At 42.0% G+C, this 19,882-nt stretch overlaps 1 protein-coding gene across 2 annotated transcripts in view; it reads right to left on the reverse strand.

Annotated features, from left to right (window-relative positions):
* TPCN2 (two pore segment channel 2) overlaps positions 1-19,882 on the reverse strand; it is a 72,173-nt gene that overhangs the window by 13,274 nt on the left and 39,017 nt on the right. Inside the window, exon 26 of one of the 2 annotated variants that reach the window (XM_088057657.1) lies at positions 3,337-3,461. The exons of the other annotated variant lie outside the window; for it this stretch is intronic. Coding sequence (XP_087913783.1) covers positions 3,337-3,461 — 125 coding nt within the window. The remainder of the gene's footprint in view (positions 1-3,336; positions 3,462-19,882) is intronic. 2 annotated transcript variants of the gene reach the window in all.

Genomic DNA, 19,882 nt, shown 5'->3' on the forward strand with positions numbered 1-19,882 from the left:
CATGTATCTATCACCAACAAATAGGAGAAACTAAGAAAGCACAGTGGCCTTTAGTTCAATCAATTATATAAACAAACTTTATTTTGATTTTTCTCTTCTAAATGGTCTCTGGGACCCAGTTAGTCTAGTCCCAATGGGCAGCACTTGATACACTGTAAAGGGAATTCAAAACAAGAAGCATTTCAAGTCTTCTAACACAGCTCCATTCTCCCAAAATATATATTAAAAAACCAACCCAGTGTGCAGAATACTCCATCTAGGGGCAGAAATGTGACTCCAAGTTTCCTTAGCTTCTGCTTTGACATGTGTTAACCTCATTCTACCAGGTCTGAGTGGATCATAAATTATCAGACATTTCACAACAGTTCCAAATAGCTCTTCCTCAGTATGAGTCCATAGATTTTTACTTTTTTATTATTTTAAATACAGAGCTTCCAGTTTGAGTTTCCACTTAACAGTGATGAAGAACATAGGCACCATTTTTATATGTCTACTAGCAACTGGACCATACTTTAAACAACAATTATCTTATGAACAATTTATAATCCATCATCCCACATGCTCTAAGTTTTCAGCTGAATTAGGGTGGCCAGTGAGCTCAACTAAAAAGAATAATGAAATGCCTGAAGGACTACTTGTGTAACTATATTTTTTATATGTAATTGTGCTTCTACTGGAGTCAAAGCAAAGTCTGAATTTGACTGCAATGGGAGCAGAAATAATTTGTGGCAGAAGCGTATATTTCTGAATCACAAATTCTCTCTGTAGCTGGATAATTCAATATCATTTATTATTAATGGAATTTGTTCACCAAAAGTATTTGAGAGCAATGTATAGAGTAGACAGAAGCAACAATTCACAGGCACAGAGAAAACCCTGAAAATATAAAATAATCCCCTTTAAGAACTTTTTTCTTTTTAGGGAAAAAATTAGTTGCAGAAGTGTATCAATCCTTGCCTTCCAATGATGTTTTCTTTATACAAATTACTTTCAGCTGACAAATCCTCACTGGTTTTCCATAGTCAGCAATGGGTTATGGATTGTCCATAATGTCACAGCTTTCCACTGCACTGTGTCTTGCTCTTTGTCTCTCTGGTACAGAGAGGCTGCTTCTAAGGCTGCTGTAACACTTTGGAAAATAATCAAATTACTTCCTACATTTGCTCTCCTTAAACACCTCTGCTTGATCCCCTCCACTCTTCCTGTTCAGCCTCCCAGTCACGAACTTCATACTTCATAAATGCAGAGGTTAGAATTTTCTAGACACCACTTTAATTTTTCAAATAGCAATCCAATTACTGAGCAAATTGGCACATGTGCCTGGTTACATAGTGACTTGGCACTGCCCCCACTCACTGCTGGCAGTGATGAATGTGTTCCCCCTCAGCCCTCCTCGTCTATCTGCCCCAGCCTCTGAGCCAACACCAGTGACCACATAAGGAGAGTGCCTGGCAGCTGCAAGCCTGAGGTGCCAAGAGGCAGATTGTGTTCTGTAGCAGCAGGATCTGGGTCTGTGACTGGCTTCCTGGCTAGTCTTTTGTAAGACCCTTTCCATGGCCTCTAGGTTGGCTCTAATGAAGCCTGTAGAAATGCCTGCAGGGCGCTGGTATAGAAGTGAGTTAAGTCAAAGGTTTAATTTAGTTTCTAAAGTGAAGTGAATGTATATTGGCCTTCTCTTTCCACCCTGCAATTATATTCCTGCCACATTTATGTGAAAATACAGTATTCAGTCAACAATAGGAGTGCATTCCTGGGTACGTCTGCACCGCAAATTGGGGCAAAGATCCCCAAGCCAGTCTCAATTAACTTTGCTGCAGAACCAGGAGCAATATAGCCGTGTTTGCTCGCTGTGACACCCGAGCTAATTAACTGTGTATGGCAGTAACAGAGCTTTACTGTTTCTGGCACCGACACTGAAGTAAGTCCCTGTGTGTTAAACTGCTACAGACATGCCAGCTCACTTGGAGGTAACCAGAGGGTTCCCCAACCCAGTGCTGTTTTGCACTGCCCAGATACATTTAGGAATACTCCGGGAACTGGCAGGAATTTGTTGGCCGTCATGTGAGAGTGGTGAGGCTACAAATGTCATTACAGTAAATGTGGACTGTTCACTTCCATCCCAGTCACATTCTTTTATTACTCACAACATGATGGTCACAGAGCATCTTTAAGTAATGTGCTGAGCATCTTGAGCAGCATCTGTCACATGTGCTGCTTTCTACATATCTCACTTCCTCCTCCAGGGGCAAAACACTGGATAAAGATATTTTAAAGTATTTCTCACATTTGCTTTTTTTTTTTTTCCTTCCCCCCAGGAAATTTGGGTCTTAGTCATAAGTGGACTTCTTTAGACTATTTAAAAAGCCATTTTCAATTATTGCAATGAAGCAGATAAGGACCTTCCCACAACAGGATAGCTTCTCCCCATCTGGCTTTTTTATGATCCCCAAGAAATTAACTTTCTTGAAATAAATGAGTGCAGGTTCCAACAACCAGAATTGCACTATGATCCTTGTAATTCAAACAGGCTTTGGTGAGGGTAAAAACAAAACACAACTTGCCAGCTAGTCCTCTTTTGGAATTCCACCTCAGGCATACCAAGAAGCTACTGGAGAGAATCAGAGTTATTTGTCCAGCAAATTTCTGATGCAGATGGTAGTCTGGAAAATATCTGAGTGGACTCTGAACTGCACACACAAGAATATTTCACTGAGTTTGCTTGATTGGACTTTACTGTATGACTTTATCACTGTATGACTTTATCACTTTATGGGTACAGTTATTTGTTACTGATAAAATTTTCCCTTTCCCTATATATTTTTTCCCCTAAATCAGGTACTTCATGAGATGTACTCAGAAGTACTCATTGAGCAGTTGGATTATATTTAATTAAATCGTCTGCATTTATAATTCAAGAACCTTTACCAGTGTTCATCTGTGAGTAGATAAGAAGTCCAAGGTCTTCTGTTGGCTTCCTAGATAAACAAGCCATGTTGTAATTCCAAGAACCACCATAAGTATACAAGGACTTTCTCTTCAAACCTAATCAATCACCCCAGCTCGCAAGACTGACTTTTCACAAGACACCAAACACACTCTTTGAGCTATCCCTCAAGACAAACACCCACAGCTGTGATGCAGCAGCATGGATTTTAATGAACTGTTTGATATCTGAGCATGACGTTTTTCCTCTGTGCTCTCAGTCTTTGCCACAACTTTGCATGGCTTACTTGGAGTCACTTTAAACAAACACCACTAAATTCTGCACAAGCACCAGGCAAGGTAAAGTTACACACATTGCTGGTAGGCTTCACACCATTTTTCAGGAGTCCATACCTCTGCATCCCAGTGATGTCCAAGAGAAGGATAAAAACCCCGGAGCTGCAGCTGAAGTGAAACCCTATTGCTATATTTTCTTTCTACGGGAGCTGGACACGGGACCCACACTCCTGGCCACAGGCCTGTAGGACACAAGGAAGAGTTAGTTATTCAGAAGGGCACACGAGCATGTGCCTCTCACCAAGCATGTGAATGCCCCAAACATGCCAAAGCTAGCAACATTGCTGTAGCCAAGCTGTGCTGGAGCTGAGCATGCACTTAAGAGCTTTGTTGCATGGCAGCCATTTACAGATGCACAATCAGTACAGAGACATGGAGGCAGAGACTTCCTTTAACAGGTCCTCGGAATTATCTTTGTGTGAAGACACATACTTGGATATTTTAATTAACATGTTTAGAAAACAAAATACTCTTCTTCTGATTACATCTCGGATACTGGATATGTATCATTTCTCCTGGAGTCCTTAATTTACCACAGTTCTTAAAGATTCAGGGCCAGGCAAACAACTGAAAATCAAACACAGAAAGTAGCTGGATTCTGATAAGACAGAACTTTCCCAGCTCCTGTTTGCCTCTTGCTTTTTCTTTGATTTTTTTGAAGATGCTGGTGGGTGCTTGCCTGCATGTAATGATAATTATTAACAGCAGCTTGATGAGTAAGAGAAAACAAAGTGGAAAATAAAACAATAGGAAAGGCATTAAGGGCACTAAGTCATTCTTTCTGGGATGGGCATTAGGCATATGTTCGCTACTCCAGTCCCAGTGCAATCAAAGCTGTCCTGTGCCACTGCCAAAAACTGCAACAGGTGCCAGAAGATTACAGCATTGGTTAAACCCACTCTTAAGGCACCAGCTCAAGGACTGATCCAAATCCCAGGAGCCAATCAACATCTTTCCCCAGATGTCAACTGTTTTCAAATAGTTCCCCTCTTACTTCCAGTGTGATGCTGGGGAAGGGCAGGGGGATAAATAATTTTGGCTGCCAGGAGGCAATCCTCTGATTTCACCACTCCTAGTCTGGACAGATGCCAAAGTCATGTACAGCTACTCAAACGCATTTGTAAGGTAATTAATATTTTATATTCACAACAATAAGAGCTTCATTCACACAGAACTACTAAGACAGCTTCTGGTTCCATTCTTCCCAGCACGTTACAATGACAATTCCATGCCAGCAGCAGCCACATGGCCTAAAGGTGCCAAGCTGGCAAGGATACTCTCTCTCAGCACTTGGCATCTAAACCCTTTGGCAAAGCCCCCAGCAGTTGTGCTTGGCTTCCTTTGGATCCATCATGTGGTCAGGCTGCTGATAGCACAGGAGGGTAATGCGTCCTCTGGGCACCATTTCACTTTAACACCTGTCTGATTCAGAGGAATGCACGCATATGCAGAGTGAGATCCCTGCACAAATCCTTCTGGAGACCCAGAGTACATGCTCCATTTGTTACTGAAAGGGGTCGTTTCCTCAGAACTACTGTGTCTTCTTTTTCTTTTTTTTTCTCCCCTCTCATCTGTATCTGTATACAGCCCTTAGAGGGTCCTACATCCTGCCATGCATTCCACATGTGTTGGAGGTTTCCTCTGTGAACAAGGAATAAAAAACATAGCCTTTTTGTATATAATGAAATTTCATATTTTACTGTGCTCATATAAAACCATTTCTTTGTGACTAAGACTTTTTATTTGTGACATTTTAATGATCTACAAATGTTTGGTATAGATGAAAGGAAATTATTATTACCAGGTCACCTTGCAGTAATACTTTTTGATAAGCACCATAATTCCAATTAAATCAAGTAATAAGGGAGGGGGAAACCCTTCAAACATTTAAAGTGCAACTGAAGCAAAAATAGTTTTAGGGTAGAACAAAACAAAAACAAAAACAAGCATACATCATTTACCACAAGCTACAAAATATCAGAGGAGCATAGATAAGAAAGTTCAAAGCCCTTTTTCCTCTGGGGACCATTCAAACAAATGCAGACCATAAGAATGTGACTCTGTCCCCCACAAACATCATGTCACAGAATTGGGGCTGACTTGGGCACAAATTTACTGAAATACTCCCCACATCTGGTCCTGCAGAGGTACCTGTCAAAAGCACAGCTACCACCCCGAGCTTGGCAGAAGTAGCTCCCTGGGACCTGTGGCACAGAAGTGCATTGAGATGTCACAGAGCACCTCCCCAATCCCTGCCTATGCCAAAGCACTACCCCCACGAGCCTGGACTGGTTCTTCTGGTACATTCTGACACCTCTGAGCATGGTTATCTTTGGGTCAGACACCCTGAAGCATGTGAAATGTGTGCAAGCTTTGGGTTGTTAAGATCACATCACAAAATAGCTGCTATCCCTCACTCTGGAGGGAAGGCTCCGCATGCTCATTCGACCCCAGCTGGAACATCCAAACACAAGCCATGACTCCTGTGTTCCCCCTCAAGCCGTACCCTCTGCCTGTCACCTGCTACTGTAATTCTTGGTTAGAATCAAGCTCAGGGCCCACAGACACCAGCCAAGGCCTCTCTGTTCTAGCACAGAACACAAACCCTGCTTGCAGCACGTAATATGTATCTATCAGTACTCCTGTGTTTACCCACATGAGCTTTGCTTTTTCAAAATAAATTTTTTAAAACATTGTTTAGAGGGAGCTGATTTTTGTTGTTTTGTTGGGCTTTTTTACCTTCTTGAATAGCTCTTCACTATTCAATCAGGAAAAAACTTATCTCCCCATCCTATGATACACGTGTTTTCTTCAGAATACTAGGGCAACATATAGGATGGACACGGGGACCATGACAAATTTAAGATCTACCATCTTGAAGGCTTTCCTGACCACAAGCCAAATCTTTCTGGAATGGAAAAAAAGCTTTTAATAAGGTATTTTCAGTAAGAAAGTCACTATTTAACCCTGGGAAGGTAAGGAAATACTCCAACTTAAAATTATTATTCAGTTGCATATAAAAATGTTACTTTAGATCATTTTTAGGACTTGCTGTAATTGCATTATTTTCCACTTTTTTTTCCTCTGTGACCTGGGCAGTGGATTTCATTGCGATTAAAGCACCTGGCTTTTGGAGCAAGTGAGATGAAAAATAAGTACCAAATGAACATATAAAACTCTCAAGCAACATTCCTGGAATAGTTCTGTAAAGTGTGTGGCATGCTCAGAACACATGATTTCCTAGTACAGAGATTTTATTGGCTTCACTGCTCAGTGTGGTCATCTCAGATTCATGCCAAATAAACCTTCCACATCATATTGACATTTTATTTTTCATCTCTGGCTACACCTACTCGTTCTAAAAAGCTAGCTCCCAACTCCTGTAGGAATTCCCAGGCTGAAGGCGTGTATTTTCCCTTGAAAATAACCTAGAAGACAGTGCTGCATGTTACTCTTGGCAACTAAAGTGGAAAGGACTAAGTACAGGATTTCAGAAGATGCAACAAAAGAGCAGGAGCCAGGGAGGAGGATTTGCCTCCATAAGGTTCCTGGCACCTTATTTTGGCAGCATCCCAGTGCCAGGTACCAGGAGCAGACTTACTCTCACACAAGTGCAGGTCATAGTGAGCCCTGGAATGAGTACACTTTACAGCATGCCTTGTATATGTCATGTGGAAAACCAAGGAAAGGGAAAAAAAATGTATGTCAAAGTCTGTTGGGGTTTAGATGTCCTTCCTTTTGTTCCTTCTCACCTACAGAATTTTGTCCATTAGTTTCGGGGAAACCTGACTGCTGGTGATTATTGGGTGCTTGAGAAGACAAAGAGTTTGGCTGGGCCCAGGGGGGAAAGGGGGCAGGTAAGAGAGGGTGAGGGCAGCTGCCAGCTGGCTCGCTTCTTCAGCGTCAGAGCTTCACACACTCAGAGCTGTCGTTGCCTGGGGAAAGGAATTCGCCATAACCCAGATGGAGCTGTTTCTTCTTCAGGGGCTCCGCACCCCCTGTCCTGCCGGGACATGTGACAGTGCCAGGCACCGCCGTGGAGCTGCTGATACACCTCAGCCACCGGCCCAGGATCTCAGCTCGTCCCTGCTGTTCCAGCTGAGTGTTCCTCAGAGCCCTGCAGGAGCACCGGCACTGACCGAGGGGGTTTGTGAAGCAAAGCCTCTCCTCCATCCCTTCCCGTCTCGGCCGAGAAGGCTGTCACGGGGTCCCTGGTTCTGTTTTGTTGTTAACACTGTAGTTATTGTTGTTTGTTTGCCTCGTTATACATACTAGTAAAGAACTGTTATTCCTATTGTGAGAAACGAACTTGTAAAAATTCGTAAAAATCTAAATAAATGTATATAACAATAATGATATAAAATATAAAGTACAGTATGACACACAAGCCCTTCCCAGATCTAGCCACGAATTCCCACTCAAAGGATAACGATCCTAGCCGGCGCCCATCAACAAAAGAATAGACAGGACGCGGCCCATCAAGCTGACAGGAAAAAAAACTCCTCAAACTGACAAGGACAGGCTCGGTGACCATCAACGGAGAAGAATAGGCAGGACACGAAACATCAAGCCAAAACAAACGGAGAGGCACCGACGAGATATTCATCACCGGGACCCGAACACCTCGCCTTGCGGGGCTACCGTTGGGGGAAGCCATCAAGTAAACAAAAGGAAAAATCCAGCCGAAATATCCATCGGCTCCAACCCGGATCCAGCCATCCCATCCGGATGGCCTGAACCACAAGAGCCACTCAGAATTTCTTTACATATGAGGAGACTCGGTCCGGACGTCCATTCGACTCTATTCTCCAATGCCAGGAAATCAATTCATACGACAATCAAGGACTGTTGATGAATGGTGCCTGCCTGGAATTTGGCCTCAAGGCTAAAAATCCCTATAAAAAACCCCGGACAGTTTCCCCCCCTGCGTGGATTGGGGAACACCTATACCTTTGAGTTTAGACCCCTGTCCACCCAGCGCTGCGCTGTTTGTTTTATTGTGGTTTTCCCTCATTGTTTATTTTTTTATAGAAATTGTTTTATAATAAATTGTTTTTATTTAACCCAAATCTGCCTTTGCATTTATAACAGATTGGTGCCGTGACTCGGATCGGAGGAACTGCGGGGAATCTCGCTGCCCAGGACGGGGACCCCCCCTGATTTTGGGGGGCTCGTGTGTTGGGAACCCCCGTAGTTCGTTCGTTTCCGATATCCGAACCAAATTTAGGCGGAGGTAAAAACCACAATAAAAAAGGATAAATCCGGATCGGAGAGCTCGGAAGGCACGGAGCCTTCGGGAGCCGCGGCTTACTTTGCTCGTAAAACGTCTAGTGCGCACAAGGGACACCCACGCAGGAAAATAGCTGTAAGTACTGCTGGTTGAGCGGGCGATCGGAGCGAGTGGTGTGAGACGTGATCTGATCACGAAGCGAGTGCGGACTCCAAGGTCGCGTTTCCATCCTCCCGCGAGGGAATTGGCCGGGCCGCGAAGGAAGCGATACAGAGTGAAAGTTTTTTTTTTTTCCCTCGACACACACTGGTAAAACCTGAGACCAAAGGGGTGTCTCGGAACTGATCGCAAGGTACTAAGAGGGGAAGGGACGTCTTGTCGAGCTCGAGGCTGGTAAACCCTCTTAGTACCGGACCCAGGGAGAGGTCCAGGGAAGAATCAAAAGTCCCGATTACAAGAGACCTCAGCTCAGCTCGCTGAAAGGTGAGTATCGGCAAATTTTGATTCCTAAGTACACAACGCAGAAACTGATATCGACTCACGGAGAAGTCGAAAGAAAAGGTAAGAATATATTTGCGAAGTAATAGGGCAGAAAAAGAGTAAGCTTCAAGGAAGAAGCACAGGAGAAGATTCCTCCGATCTGGGGGGAGAAATCACCAGACATCCCACTGGAAAGTCCCTTGGGGTGGATGCTAAAACACTGGGAAGATTGTCCCCAGAGGAAGGGGAAATCAAAGGAGAAATTAATACATTATTGTATAGAGGTTTGGGGAGGACAGGAGTTGAGAAGTCACCTCACTTGGCCAGTGTTAGGCACATTTGAAAAATGGACGTGTAACAAGTTGTTCTCCTATGTGGAGAACAAAGTCCCCTCAGATCCTGAGGAGAGGGAATACGCCAAGCTCTGGGTAAATGCCAGAGTAGGGCTATTTCCAATAAAGCAAAAAGAAAAACGTGAGTCGAAAACTGAGTCCTGGAACCCCTCGATCACTTACCACCCCCGTATCGAGGACCAGCGGAACCTTCCTCTGTAGATCAAGAAATGCCCACAGCACCCTTGGGCCCCCGAGGACCAACCCACTGAGATACGTGTGTCTCAGACGGGAGACTCGGGGCCAGCAGCGATGCCGGCAGCCCTTCCCCTTTCCCCGCCTGTAAACACCGTAACCACAGCAACCCTCCTCGGAGGTTTTTTTCTGCGCAAGGCTGGGGAACACCCTATCCATCCCTGCCGGTCCAGCCGCCACAACCGGGACCCTCCCATACAACGGAGGGGACTCCTCCCTTCAACCGGGGTGGCGGCAAAATTCCCACCATTAATAACAGGGAGGCAACACACATCACCAATTCCCCTCCCGCAAGTAGAACCCGTTTAAGAGCGAGAATGATAGATAATGAATGGGGAGAGAGTGAAGAGGGGCACCGGTTGCTCCCTCTTAAAGAAGTACCGACGGCCCCGGGAGTGATCGGTTTTGTGAATGTCCCCCTTAACTCTGGAGATGTAAGAGCATTTAAAAAAGAGATGGGGCGGTTGTTAGATGACCCTCTCGGAGTGGCTGAGAAGTTAGATGAATTTTTAGGGAGTAACATTTATACCTTTGACGATCTTATGGCAATCCTGAGATCACTGTTTAATCCGGAGGAAAGAGAAAATGATTAAACAAGCCGGGATCAGAGACTGGGACAGACGCAATCCACAGGGGATGCCAGGTAACCAGAAATGGCCTAGCGCAAGCCCGAGCTGGAATTGCACAGACAGAGGAAGGCAGACGGAACATAATGGATTTAAGGAGCATGATTGTACAAGGTATAAGAGAAGCGGGTCCCTAGGGGCCAGAAACATTAGCAAAGTTTTTTCAAAGAGTGTCAAGGAAAAAAAGGAACCACCCACAGAATAGATCGAGAGATTACGGCGAAGTTTACAGATTTACTCTGAGACTGACCCGAACTCTCCTGTGGGGGAGGTTCTGTTAAAAACACAATTTGTTGCTAAATCTTGGGAAGATATTAGGAAGAAATTAGAAAAGATTGAGGGGGTGGCAAGATAAAAGTCTTCAAGAGCTCCTAAGGGAAGCTCAAAAAGTGTACATGAGAAGAGAAGATGAGAAGCAGAAATCGCAAGCTAGAATTTTAGTAACAGCGGTAAAAGAAGTCCAGAAACAAGAACAGATGCAGGGTAAGTTTAAAAACACTACCCGGAAAAAAGTCGAGGTTCTCACTGGGCAGCCCCGGCCCCACGGAGAGAGCCCCCGGAATGCTACTACTGTAAAAAGGTGGTAGGACACGTTCAGCGGGATTGTAAACAAAGAATAAAAGATGAGAAAATATTTCAAGGAGGTTAAGAGGGTCAGGGGGTCCTTAATTTTAGAGACCAGAACATCCAAGAAGCCCTTGATAAAATTAAAAAGTGGGCCCCTAACGACAAGAAGTAAGTTTTCTTGTAGATACTGGGGCAGAGAAAAGTACCCTGCAGAAATTGCCATACGGATGTGTGGCTAGCAGAGAAAAAGTTTTTGTAATCAGTGCAAAGGGAGACCCCTTTGAAGTACCTATAATAAAAGATGTGGAAATAGAATCTGAAAATAAAATTTGCTTAGGGAATTTGCTATTAGTAGAAGAAGCAAATTACAATTTACTGGGAAGGGACATGATTGTTGCTTTAAGAATTAATATCTTGATTAAAAAATTCTGAATAAGTGGTGAAAATATTTAAGTTGACTCCTAAAAATGAAGAGAAAATAAACCCTGAAGTATAGCATTCAAAGAGAGAAGGGAGTTGAAACAAATAATTGATGACCTCCTAAACGGGGATACTTTAGAGCCTTACATGTCTCAACACAACACCCCCATCCTGGCTGTAAAAAGACGGATGATAGCGTCCGATTAGTCCAGGACCTACGAGCGGTAAAACGCTAGGACCCGGACTAGATTCCCGGTGGTGGCCAACCCCTATACTTTACTAAATAGACTCACACCAGAAGATGTGTGGTATAGTGTGATTAATTTAAAAGATGCTTTTTAGACTTGCCCTCTAGATGAAAGGAGTAGAGATTATTTTGCTTTTCAGTGGGAGGACCCAGATACAAAACCGTAAGCAACAGCTAAAGTGAACGGTCCTCCCCCAGGAGTTTGTAAAGTCTCCGAACCTTTTCGGACAAGCCTTAGAAACAAATGTTAACCCAATTTGCTCTTGAAGACAGGACAAAGCTTTCACAGTATGTAGATGACTTGCTAATAGCTGGACCGACTGAAGAGAGTGTGAAGAAAAGCACGATTGCCTTGTTAAACTTTCTAAGAAAGAAAAGTTTGAAAGTATCAAAAAATCCAAGCTGCAATTCACAGAGCCTGAAATAAAAAATAAAATACCTCAGACATTAGATATCTCAAAGAAAAAATTAGACCCGGAGAGGGTAGCAGGCATCCTTTGCATTGCCTGCACCAAAAACAAAAAAGGCAAATTAGACAAATTCTAGGGCTCTTAAGATATTGCAGGCAGTGAATTGAAAGTTTCAGTGAAAAAGTGAAGTTTTTGTATGAAAGATTAAACACTGACAAGCTGAAGTAGACTGAACAGAATGAGTCTAATTTCCAGAAATTAAAAACTGTTCTTATGACTGCCCCGGTACTAACTCTACCAGATACGAATAAAGAATTCCAGTTGTTTGTGAATGTGAGTAAACAAACAACACAGGAGTCCTGACTCAGGAATGGGCAGACAAAAGAAAGCCTATAGGCTTCAAAGATCTTAGATATCCAATCAGTCCGGGGTTGGCCTACGTGTTTACAAGCAATTGTAACAGTGGCTCTGTTAATAAGAGAAGCAAGGAAAATAACTTTTCCTCCCCTGGTAGTTTACACTCCCCACGATGTGAAAAACATTATTGCAGCAAAAAGCAGAGAAGTGGCTGACTGATTCCAGGCTTCTAAAATATGAAGCCATCTTAATCAGCTCACCCGGTTTAGAATTGAAAACCACTGCACAAAAAAATCCTGCTCAGTTTCTATTCAGAAAAATTAGTACATGATTGTTCTAAAAATCGTAGAGCTGCAGATCAGATTAAGTTACATCAACGCAAACTGTGATTGTTTTCCATTTATACATTTTAAATGTGCTTGTTGTAAACAAATTTGAGTAACCCACTGTTGGAGAGAGTACAAACCTAAGAGACTGTGTACCAATTGTCTGACTAAAGAACAGGAGCTGACTAGCCGTCTCTTAATACTTGCCACCAGGGCGGGATTGTTGGAACTCGACTCTCCTGAGTGGTTCCTACTTTTTCAAAAGGGGATAAGAGGGAAACTAGACTCCAAGGCAGAGGCTTTGGAAATTGAGTGCCGAAAGACAGTAAAAGTACCGTGCAGGGACAGACACGATTAAGTCGTCTCGGTGGGCTACCTTTAAAAGGAAGATACGCCATAAGGACTACAAGGGCCCCTGAAGAATATCCTTGCTGCCGAGAAGATGGTAATCCCCGCCGTATATTTCTATACGGGCGAAGGGCAAGGGAGTGGGATACAACGGTGGGGAATCCTGTCTGTCCTGAGTCTAGCCGTGTGCTTAGCCGAGAGAATGATTCCCGAAGTACCTCCGGGGGAGCGTCTCCTGGGGAAGTGTGAGCAGTGTCAGACTGCCACAGATACCAACGAATAGTTAACTACTGTCCTACGGACCGTTCTTCGTCTTACAGCCCTCAGTATAATCTTTGTGAATTAAAGGGGAAGGTCCAGTGTTACCACTCAGGGGCAAGGCTTAAGAACGGGCAGTCTAAAACTCCTATGAAAAGAAAGACTGAAAATTCCCATTTCAGGTATAAGAGAGAAGTGGAAATGATTCCCCCAATTCCTATCTGCAGTCAATGTAACAAAACGGTCTAGATAGGAGGGAAGAGACAATCCACCTTTTTGGCATATTTATGCGGTTAACCCTTTATGTTACAATAATGCGAATTTGAAAATGTGTACCATGGGAGGGAAAATATATTGGGAAAGTAGAAATTTAAAACATGAAAAAAAAGGCTTTTTTTTAATTAATGAACCGATAATCCTTAATTTGTTAAAAAGTAGTGATGACCGAGTATGTTTGCAATTCAACCAAGTATTCTGCTTCTCCAGGGATGAGGAAGGGGTGGACCCTGAAAACAAAATATAAAACAACTAACCCTAGAGTTAAAGAGGCGAGAAGCAGAAGCTCGGAAAAAGAAGTTAGAACAGGAGAAGCTTAACTCTCTTAGTGAACATTATGAGCAATTAGAGAAACAAATACAGCAATTGGGGGTTGCCAAACCCCAACCAGAATCTTTTCATAGATCTAATGCAAGAAATAGCCACAGAATTATTAGGTCTATCTAACTGTTAGATCTGTGGCAGTTTTAAAATCAGCTGAAAGATAGCCTTGGAAGGGAGAGGAACTAACCCCAGAGTAACTTCTAAAAATGAGAAGGCTCTAAAATATCAAAAACAAGACCAGAGAGAAAAGAATTCACTGATTTAGTAGGCTATACCCCGTGTGTAAGCACACTCACGGTGAATTCAGAAAGCAAAACAAAAAACCTAGCAACCTAAACCACCCGCGGGCTATTGGAGTCGCTCCCGAGGGAATAACTGTGAATAGATGGAAAATAATTGAACTTTACTGGTACAAAAAACTCTGGGGCCAATCGCTTCCATGAGCTAATAGAATTGAAGGAATATTGAGATGATCCGGCAAAGTTGAACAAGGGTTGGGAAGCTCCTAATAGTATACATTGAATATGTGGAAAAAAAGGCATACAGCGAGCTACCCAGAAAATGGAAAAGATCCTGCACACACTTGGAATAATTCGGTCCTTTTTCTTTACTCTACCTAAAACAGAGAGTAAATCATTGAGCCCCTCTCTTTGAAACATTAAACAAACAAAGGAGAGAATTAAAACAGAAACTACCAATAGCGGGAGGCAACCAGAAGTGGAACGAGGAAGAATGACCTGCCAAAAGGATCATTCAATATTACGGGCCGCTACTTAGGCAAATGATGGCAGCTGGGTTACAGAACCCCCATTTATCTCCTCAACAGACTTATCAAGTTGCAAGCGGGGGGAGGGATAGTTTCCAACCACACTTCAGAAGCCCTAGAACTCCTAGCCAAACAACATTCACAAATGAGAGGTTTTGTGGACCAAAAACAGACTAGCTCTCGATTATTTGCTAGCCGAGGAGGGAGGAGTGTGTGGCAGATACAACGAATCCGAGTGTTTTGTATGGAAATACACGATTACGGAGAAACAATAAAAGGATTGGCTGCTGAAATTAAAAAAGTAGCTCATGTGCCAGTCCAAAAATGGAATTCAATCCCTACAAGCCTCCTGGTGAGACCAGATATTCGGGCAAGGGGCTTGGTGGAAAAAGCTAGTATTTTTCATCACTTGTTCAGTTGCCGGAATCATTTTCCTTCCCTGCTTAATTCCTTGCTTCATCAGACTAATTCACTCTGTTGTGCAAGGAATGCAGATTGCCACACTTCCAATTGATCCTGAGAAAGCACAAGGGAGACCTACTCCTCTCTCTAAACTAATGAAATTAGAGGAGGAAAAAGAAAAACGAAAATGTGGATTAAAGCCTTAAAGAATTTTTGAAAATAAATATAACCTGGCACAAGCATATAGTGAGAATTCGTTAACAGACTGGGAAGAAGATGAATGTGAGTAAAAAATTATAGTCCTCCCCTGCAGAATTAAATGAAATAACACGAATTTTTAATGTAATGAATTATTAGGCGGGGGACTGTGAGAAACGAACTTGTAAAAATTCGTAAAAATCTAAATAAATGTATATAACAATAATGATATAAAATATAAAGTACAGTATGACACACAAGCCCTTCCCAGATCTAGCCACGAATTCCCACTCAAAGGATAACGATCCTAGCCGGCGCCCATCAACAAAAGAATAGACAGGACGCGGCCCATCAAGCTGACAGGAAAAAAAACTCCTCAAACTGACAAGGACAGGCTCGGTGACCATCAACGGAGAAGAATAGGCAGGACACGAAACATCAAGCCAAAACAAACGGAGAGGCACCGACGAGATATTCATCACCGGACCCGAACACCACCTCGCCTTGCGGGCTACCGTTGGGGGAAGCCATCAAGTAAACAAAAGGAAAAATCCAGCCGAATATATTCCATCGGCTCCAACCCGGATCCAGCCATCCCATCCGGATGGCCTGAACCACAAGAGCCACTCAGAATTTCTTTACATATGAGGAGACTCGGTCCGGACGTCCATTCGACTCTATTCTCCAATGCCAGGAAATCAATTCATACGACAATCAAGGACTGTTGATGAATGGTGCCTGCCTGGAATTTGGCCTCAAGGCTAAAAATCCCTATAAAAACCCCGGACAGTTTACCCTCCTGCGTGGATTTGGGAACACCTATACCTTTGAGTATAGACCCCTGTCCACCCAGCGCTGCGCTGTTTGTTTTATTGTGGTTTTCCCTCATTGTTTATTTTTTTATAGAAATTGTTTTATAATAAATTGTTTTTATTTAACCCAAATCTGCCTTTGCATTTATAACACTATCCCCAGATCTCTGCCTGAGAGCCCCTTAATTTCAAAATTATAATAGTTCAGAGGGAGGGGGTTTTACATTTTTCATTCCAAGAGAGGCTCTTGCCTTCCCTAGCAGACACCTGTCTTTCAAACCAAGACAAAGTCAGAAAAGACTCCGGTTTCAACTACATACACGTAAACCTACACGGACAGATCTTGCCAGGTGCTTCCTTATCACAATCCACTTGCCCTTGTTAATGTGACTAAATAAATACAACTTACCCAAATCAAATCCTGACCATTTGCCCATATCAAACTTAATGAACTTCCTCGGGTTTATGCACTTTCTCAGCATGCAACGTAAAGTCAAGAGCTTCTTCATGAGAATGTGCCTGACTGGGAGATTAAATTTTTTAGAACAATTACTGTGCCATGACACAAGGGTACAATACTGCTTTAAAGGGCTGCTGACTCTAGACAATTTATATGCTAATTTCAGAAATGATTCCTCCTACATTAAATAAGGAGCTGAGGAATGTTCCAAAGGTCTAGACAGACCATGCCATTAACAGATTGGGTAAATCAACATTAATACTGCCCACAGCATATTACACTGTGTGAACTTTCTTCACTGCCTGCACTTTACTAATTTTAGTTCCACGTGGTTCCTCAGCTGACTGGCCAAAATATAAACTACACCACCTCCCTAAAGCCTCCCTGTGCCAATCTTGACCTTGGACTTGCCTTTAATATTAAACTTGAGAAAAAGCCCTGAATGGTCACACACTTCTTTATTCAGGGTACATTTATAAATGGTTTATAAAGGGTTAATAATGATTAATAGATTATGAAAATGTTTAAGAAGCATGGACAACTGCAAATACTAATAGCTGTTTGGCACCCAATACTAACTGATCAGCCATCTAGAACATACATTCTAGCCTAAACTCCATCAGTGTGAAGGCTAAGTCTGGCAAATAATTCAAACACCTTCAAGCTTGTTTGAGCATTGACAAGTTCTCCAGCATTTATTAGTAGTATTCTGAGGCTATTATAATTAAATTACAAGTCAAATCTGTCTCTGAATTTAGACTTTGAATAAACAAGCTGTTACAAAGCCTTAGACTAACAGAAAAATGTCCAGTTTTTATTTTACTTTCAATAAAAATAATCCTTATACAATTTCTTATATGGCATATGTAATGCTAATAACACTGAATTGAAAAACTCAAAATGCAACAAGCATCACTGGATGGATCATGAAGTACTAAGATCAATTGAATTTTTAAAATTCCTTATGTCTTTGTATATCAGCTTAATAGCTACACTACTAAAACAAGGCACTGATGCAAGGTATGATGCTGAGTTTAAGTGCTTAGCTGTCACAGATAAAAATAACTAAATCTCACTTGGTATGAAATTTTGAGTTTAAAAAATAAATCAGCATGCAAAGCATTTACAGCATTTTGTGTATTATCAGGATGTGATGAGTTCTTGCAGTGTCACTTACTGGTAAACCCTAAAGCAATAAATACTGTGAGGTACCTTCACATGACAAAAATCTGATTTCTTTGCAACTGAAGTAAGAGTTGCTGATAGGCTTTTCTTTCTTCCACCCTCACCTCCCTCCCTCCCTCCCTTGTTTTTTTATCTTTCTGCTTAACTGAGGATTATATCAAGTCTAAGTGAATGACACAATCTCATAACTTTCTTAACAGACATTGGAACATTTTGGGGGTGCAGAACTGAATACTAAGTTAGAAGAGCACTGTGCAGGCACCTCCTCTCATTGAATTCAATAGCTGAATTTCCACGGAGTGCCAAGGGATTGAATTAGGTCTGCTTATAATGTGGGTGGTAGCAAACCCTTTGTGCTTCATCACACCCCCACCTACCCACCCACCCACACCTCAACCAATCATTGCACTATGACTTAATTACTTCATAGAAGCCATCTCTTAGCAAACTACACCCAGGTGTGGAGTGAAAAAACCTTCCAAAAACCATTACAAGCAGGACCCCAAAACATGATACAGGTAATAAATACATCAGACACAGCAAGAACATGCTTTGCTATACCTGAGATACCTCAGCCAAATGGCTCCTGATAATGATCAACGATGGCAAATTGGCAGCTGGGCTACTGGAAAAATTCCAAGCTTCACCTTCCAGCTACAGGAATGAAGAGGATATATGTGAATGTGATTTTTGGCAGGGAAAGCTACATTGTTTCATTGCTGTGGGAAAAATGCTTAATGCATGAACATTTCCTTAAAATAAGATTACAATGAAACATTTGAGGTAGCATTATTAACAATAATCAACTTTCCTGACTAACTGAAAAAAAAAAACCAAAAAAAACTTTCAACAAACCCATCTCCAAGCTGCAGGAGAGAAAAAAAAGAAATCTAGTGTTTCACTCCTCACTTTTTTTTCTGAGCACTTCAGCACAGATGCTACTGCAAAGAGAATAGGCCTTTGTGTGCTTTGGGTTTTAAAAATCAAGGCAGCTCCTAACTTTCCTGCTCCTTTTTCCCATTGACGAATGAGGAGGAGATTAATCAAAATTTTGGGGTTAGATGATAACACTTGATATACTGAAAACAAGAACCCTCACACACCTCAAATTTATTTCTGAATGGTGAACCTTGTGCAGGAAATAGCTAATATCTGAAAAGAGACACAAAATGCATATAGCTTTAAAAAGGATTTGGGGATCTCAGAATACAGAGCTGCTGCTATGCCTCATGGAACAGAGAAAATCTTAAGGGGCTTTATAACCTTTGTATCAAAACCTAGTCATAAGAATGTTGCTAAATATTCAAACAGGTATTCTTCCTGAGAAACCACGAGTGAAGCTCATGCAGATGTCTGCTCTTGAGTACACATAATATATGTGCAAAACACCCTATGCTTTTCAACAGGAAGGAAATTGTTCCCAAGTCAGGGCTCATCCAGAGGCTGAGTTTAGAGAAAACTTTCTCCCATCCTTTCTCAGTCTTTTATCACAGCCTCCTTCCAGCATTCTTTACCTCCTGTGAAGGTTCAACCACCTCCTTTCCTCCACCAATACTCTTAGTTTCCCCCAGAACATACCTTATCTCAACAAAACAAAACACTGAAATTAAAGTTATTTTATTATATCTTTACTTCTCTATATGCCCCTCTCCTCATGCTGCCTTTTTAGGTTAAAGTTTCTTTATGAGAGAGATTATTTACTGTTCAGTGTAATCATACAACACAGGCTGGATCTTAACCAGCCTCAAGGCACTACCATAAGAAATTGAGAAAAGAGACTGCCTTTGCCCTAGGTAAACGCTGTCTAGAGTTATATCAATCCTATTTATCCATCTCTGCAAAAGGAACCCCAGAAAGCACATAAACAAGCCCAACATTATAGAATCTAAATCACCAGTTCTTTTGAAAACTATGTATTTTAAACAATTTCTATAGCATGAAATGGAATCACATTTATTCTATGCATCTCTGAAATATTAAACCATGGTGGAAATTTTATTTTTTGAGTGTTATTCATGTATATTTTTAGGGTACTTTGGAGTAAATTTTACCTGTTCATAACTACTCCTTTCTCTTCACTGAGCTGCCTCATGAGAATGAGAAGAACATTGAAATTGAAAAAAATTTCCTATGAAATACCATAATTGGATATAGAAAAATTTCAAAACACTCAGGAAGATACCCACAAAAATACTTAAAAATTGTTTCTGAACACATTTAGCATCTAAATATTTTTTACTGATTATTTTACAGAAACCATGTACTTCATTTTCTTAGTGGAAAAGCTCCTGGAAAATCCAAGATTTTCATTACCTTGGTGGCCT

The sequence above is a fragment of the Pseudopodoces humilis genome, chromosome 7 (genome assembly GCF_049639895.1).
Source record: "Pseudopodoces humilis isolate 2021_Gansu_Grassland_sample_001 chromosome 7, ASM4963989v1, whole genome shotgun sequence".
Classification (NCBI taxonomy): domain Eukaryota; kingdom Metazoa; phylum Chordata; class Aves; order Passeriformes; family Paridae; genus Pseudopodoces; species Pseudopodoces humilis.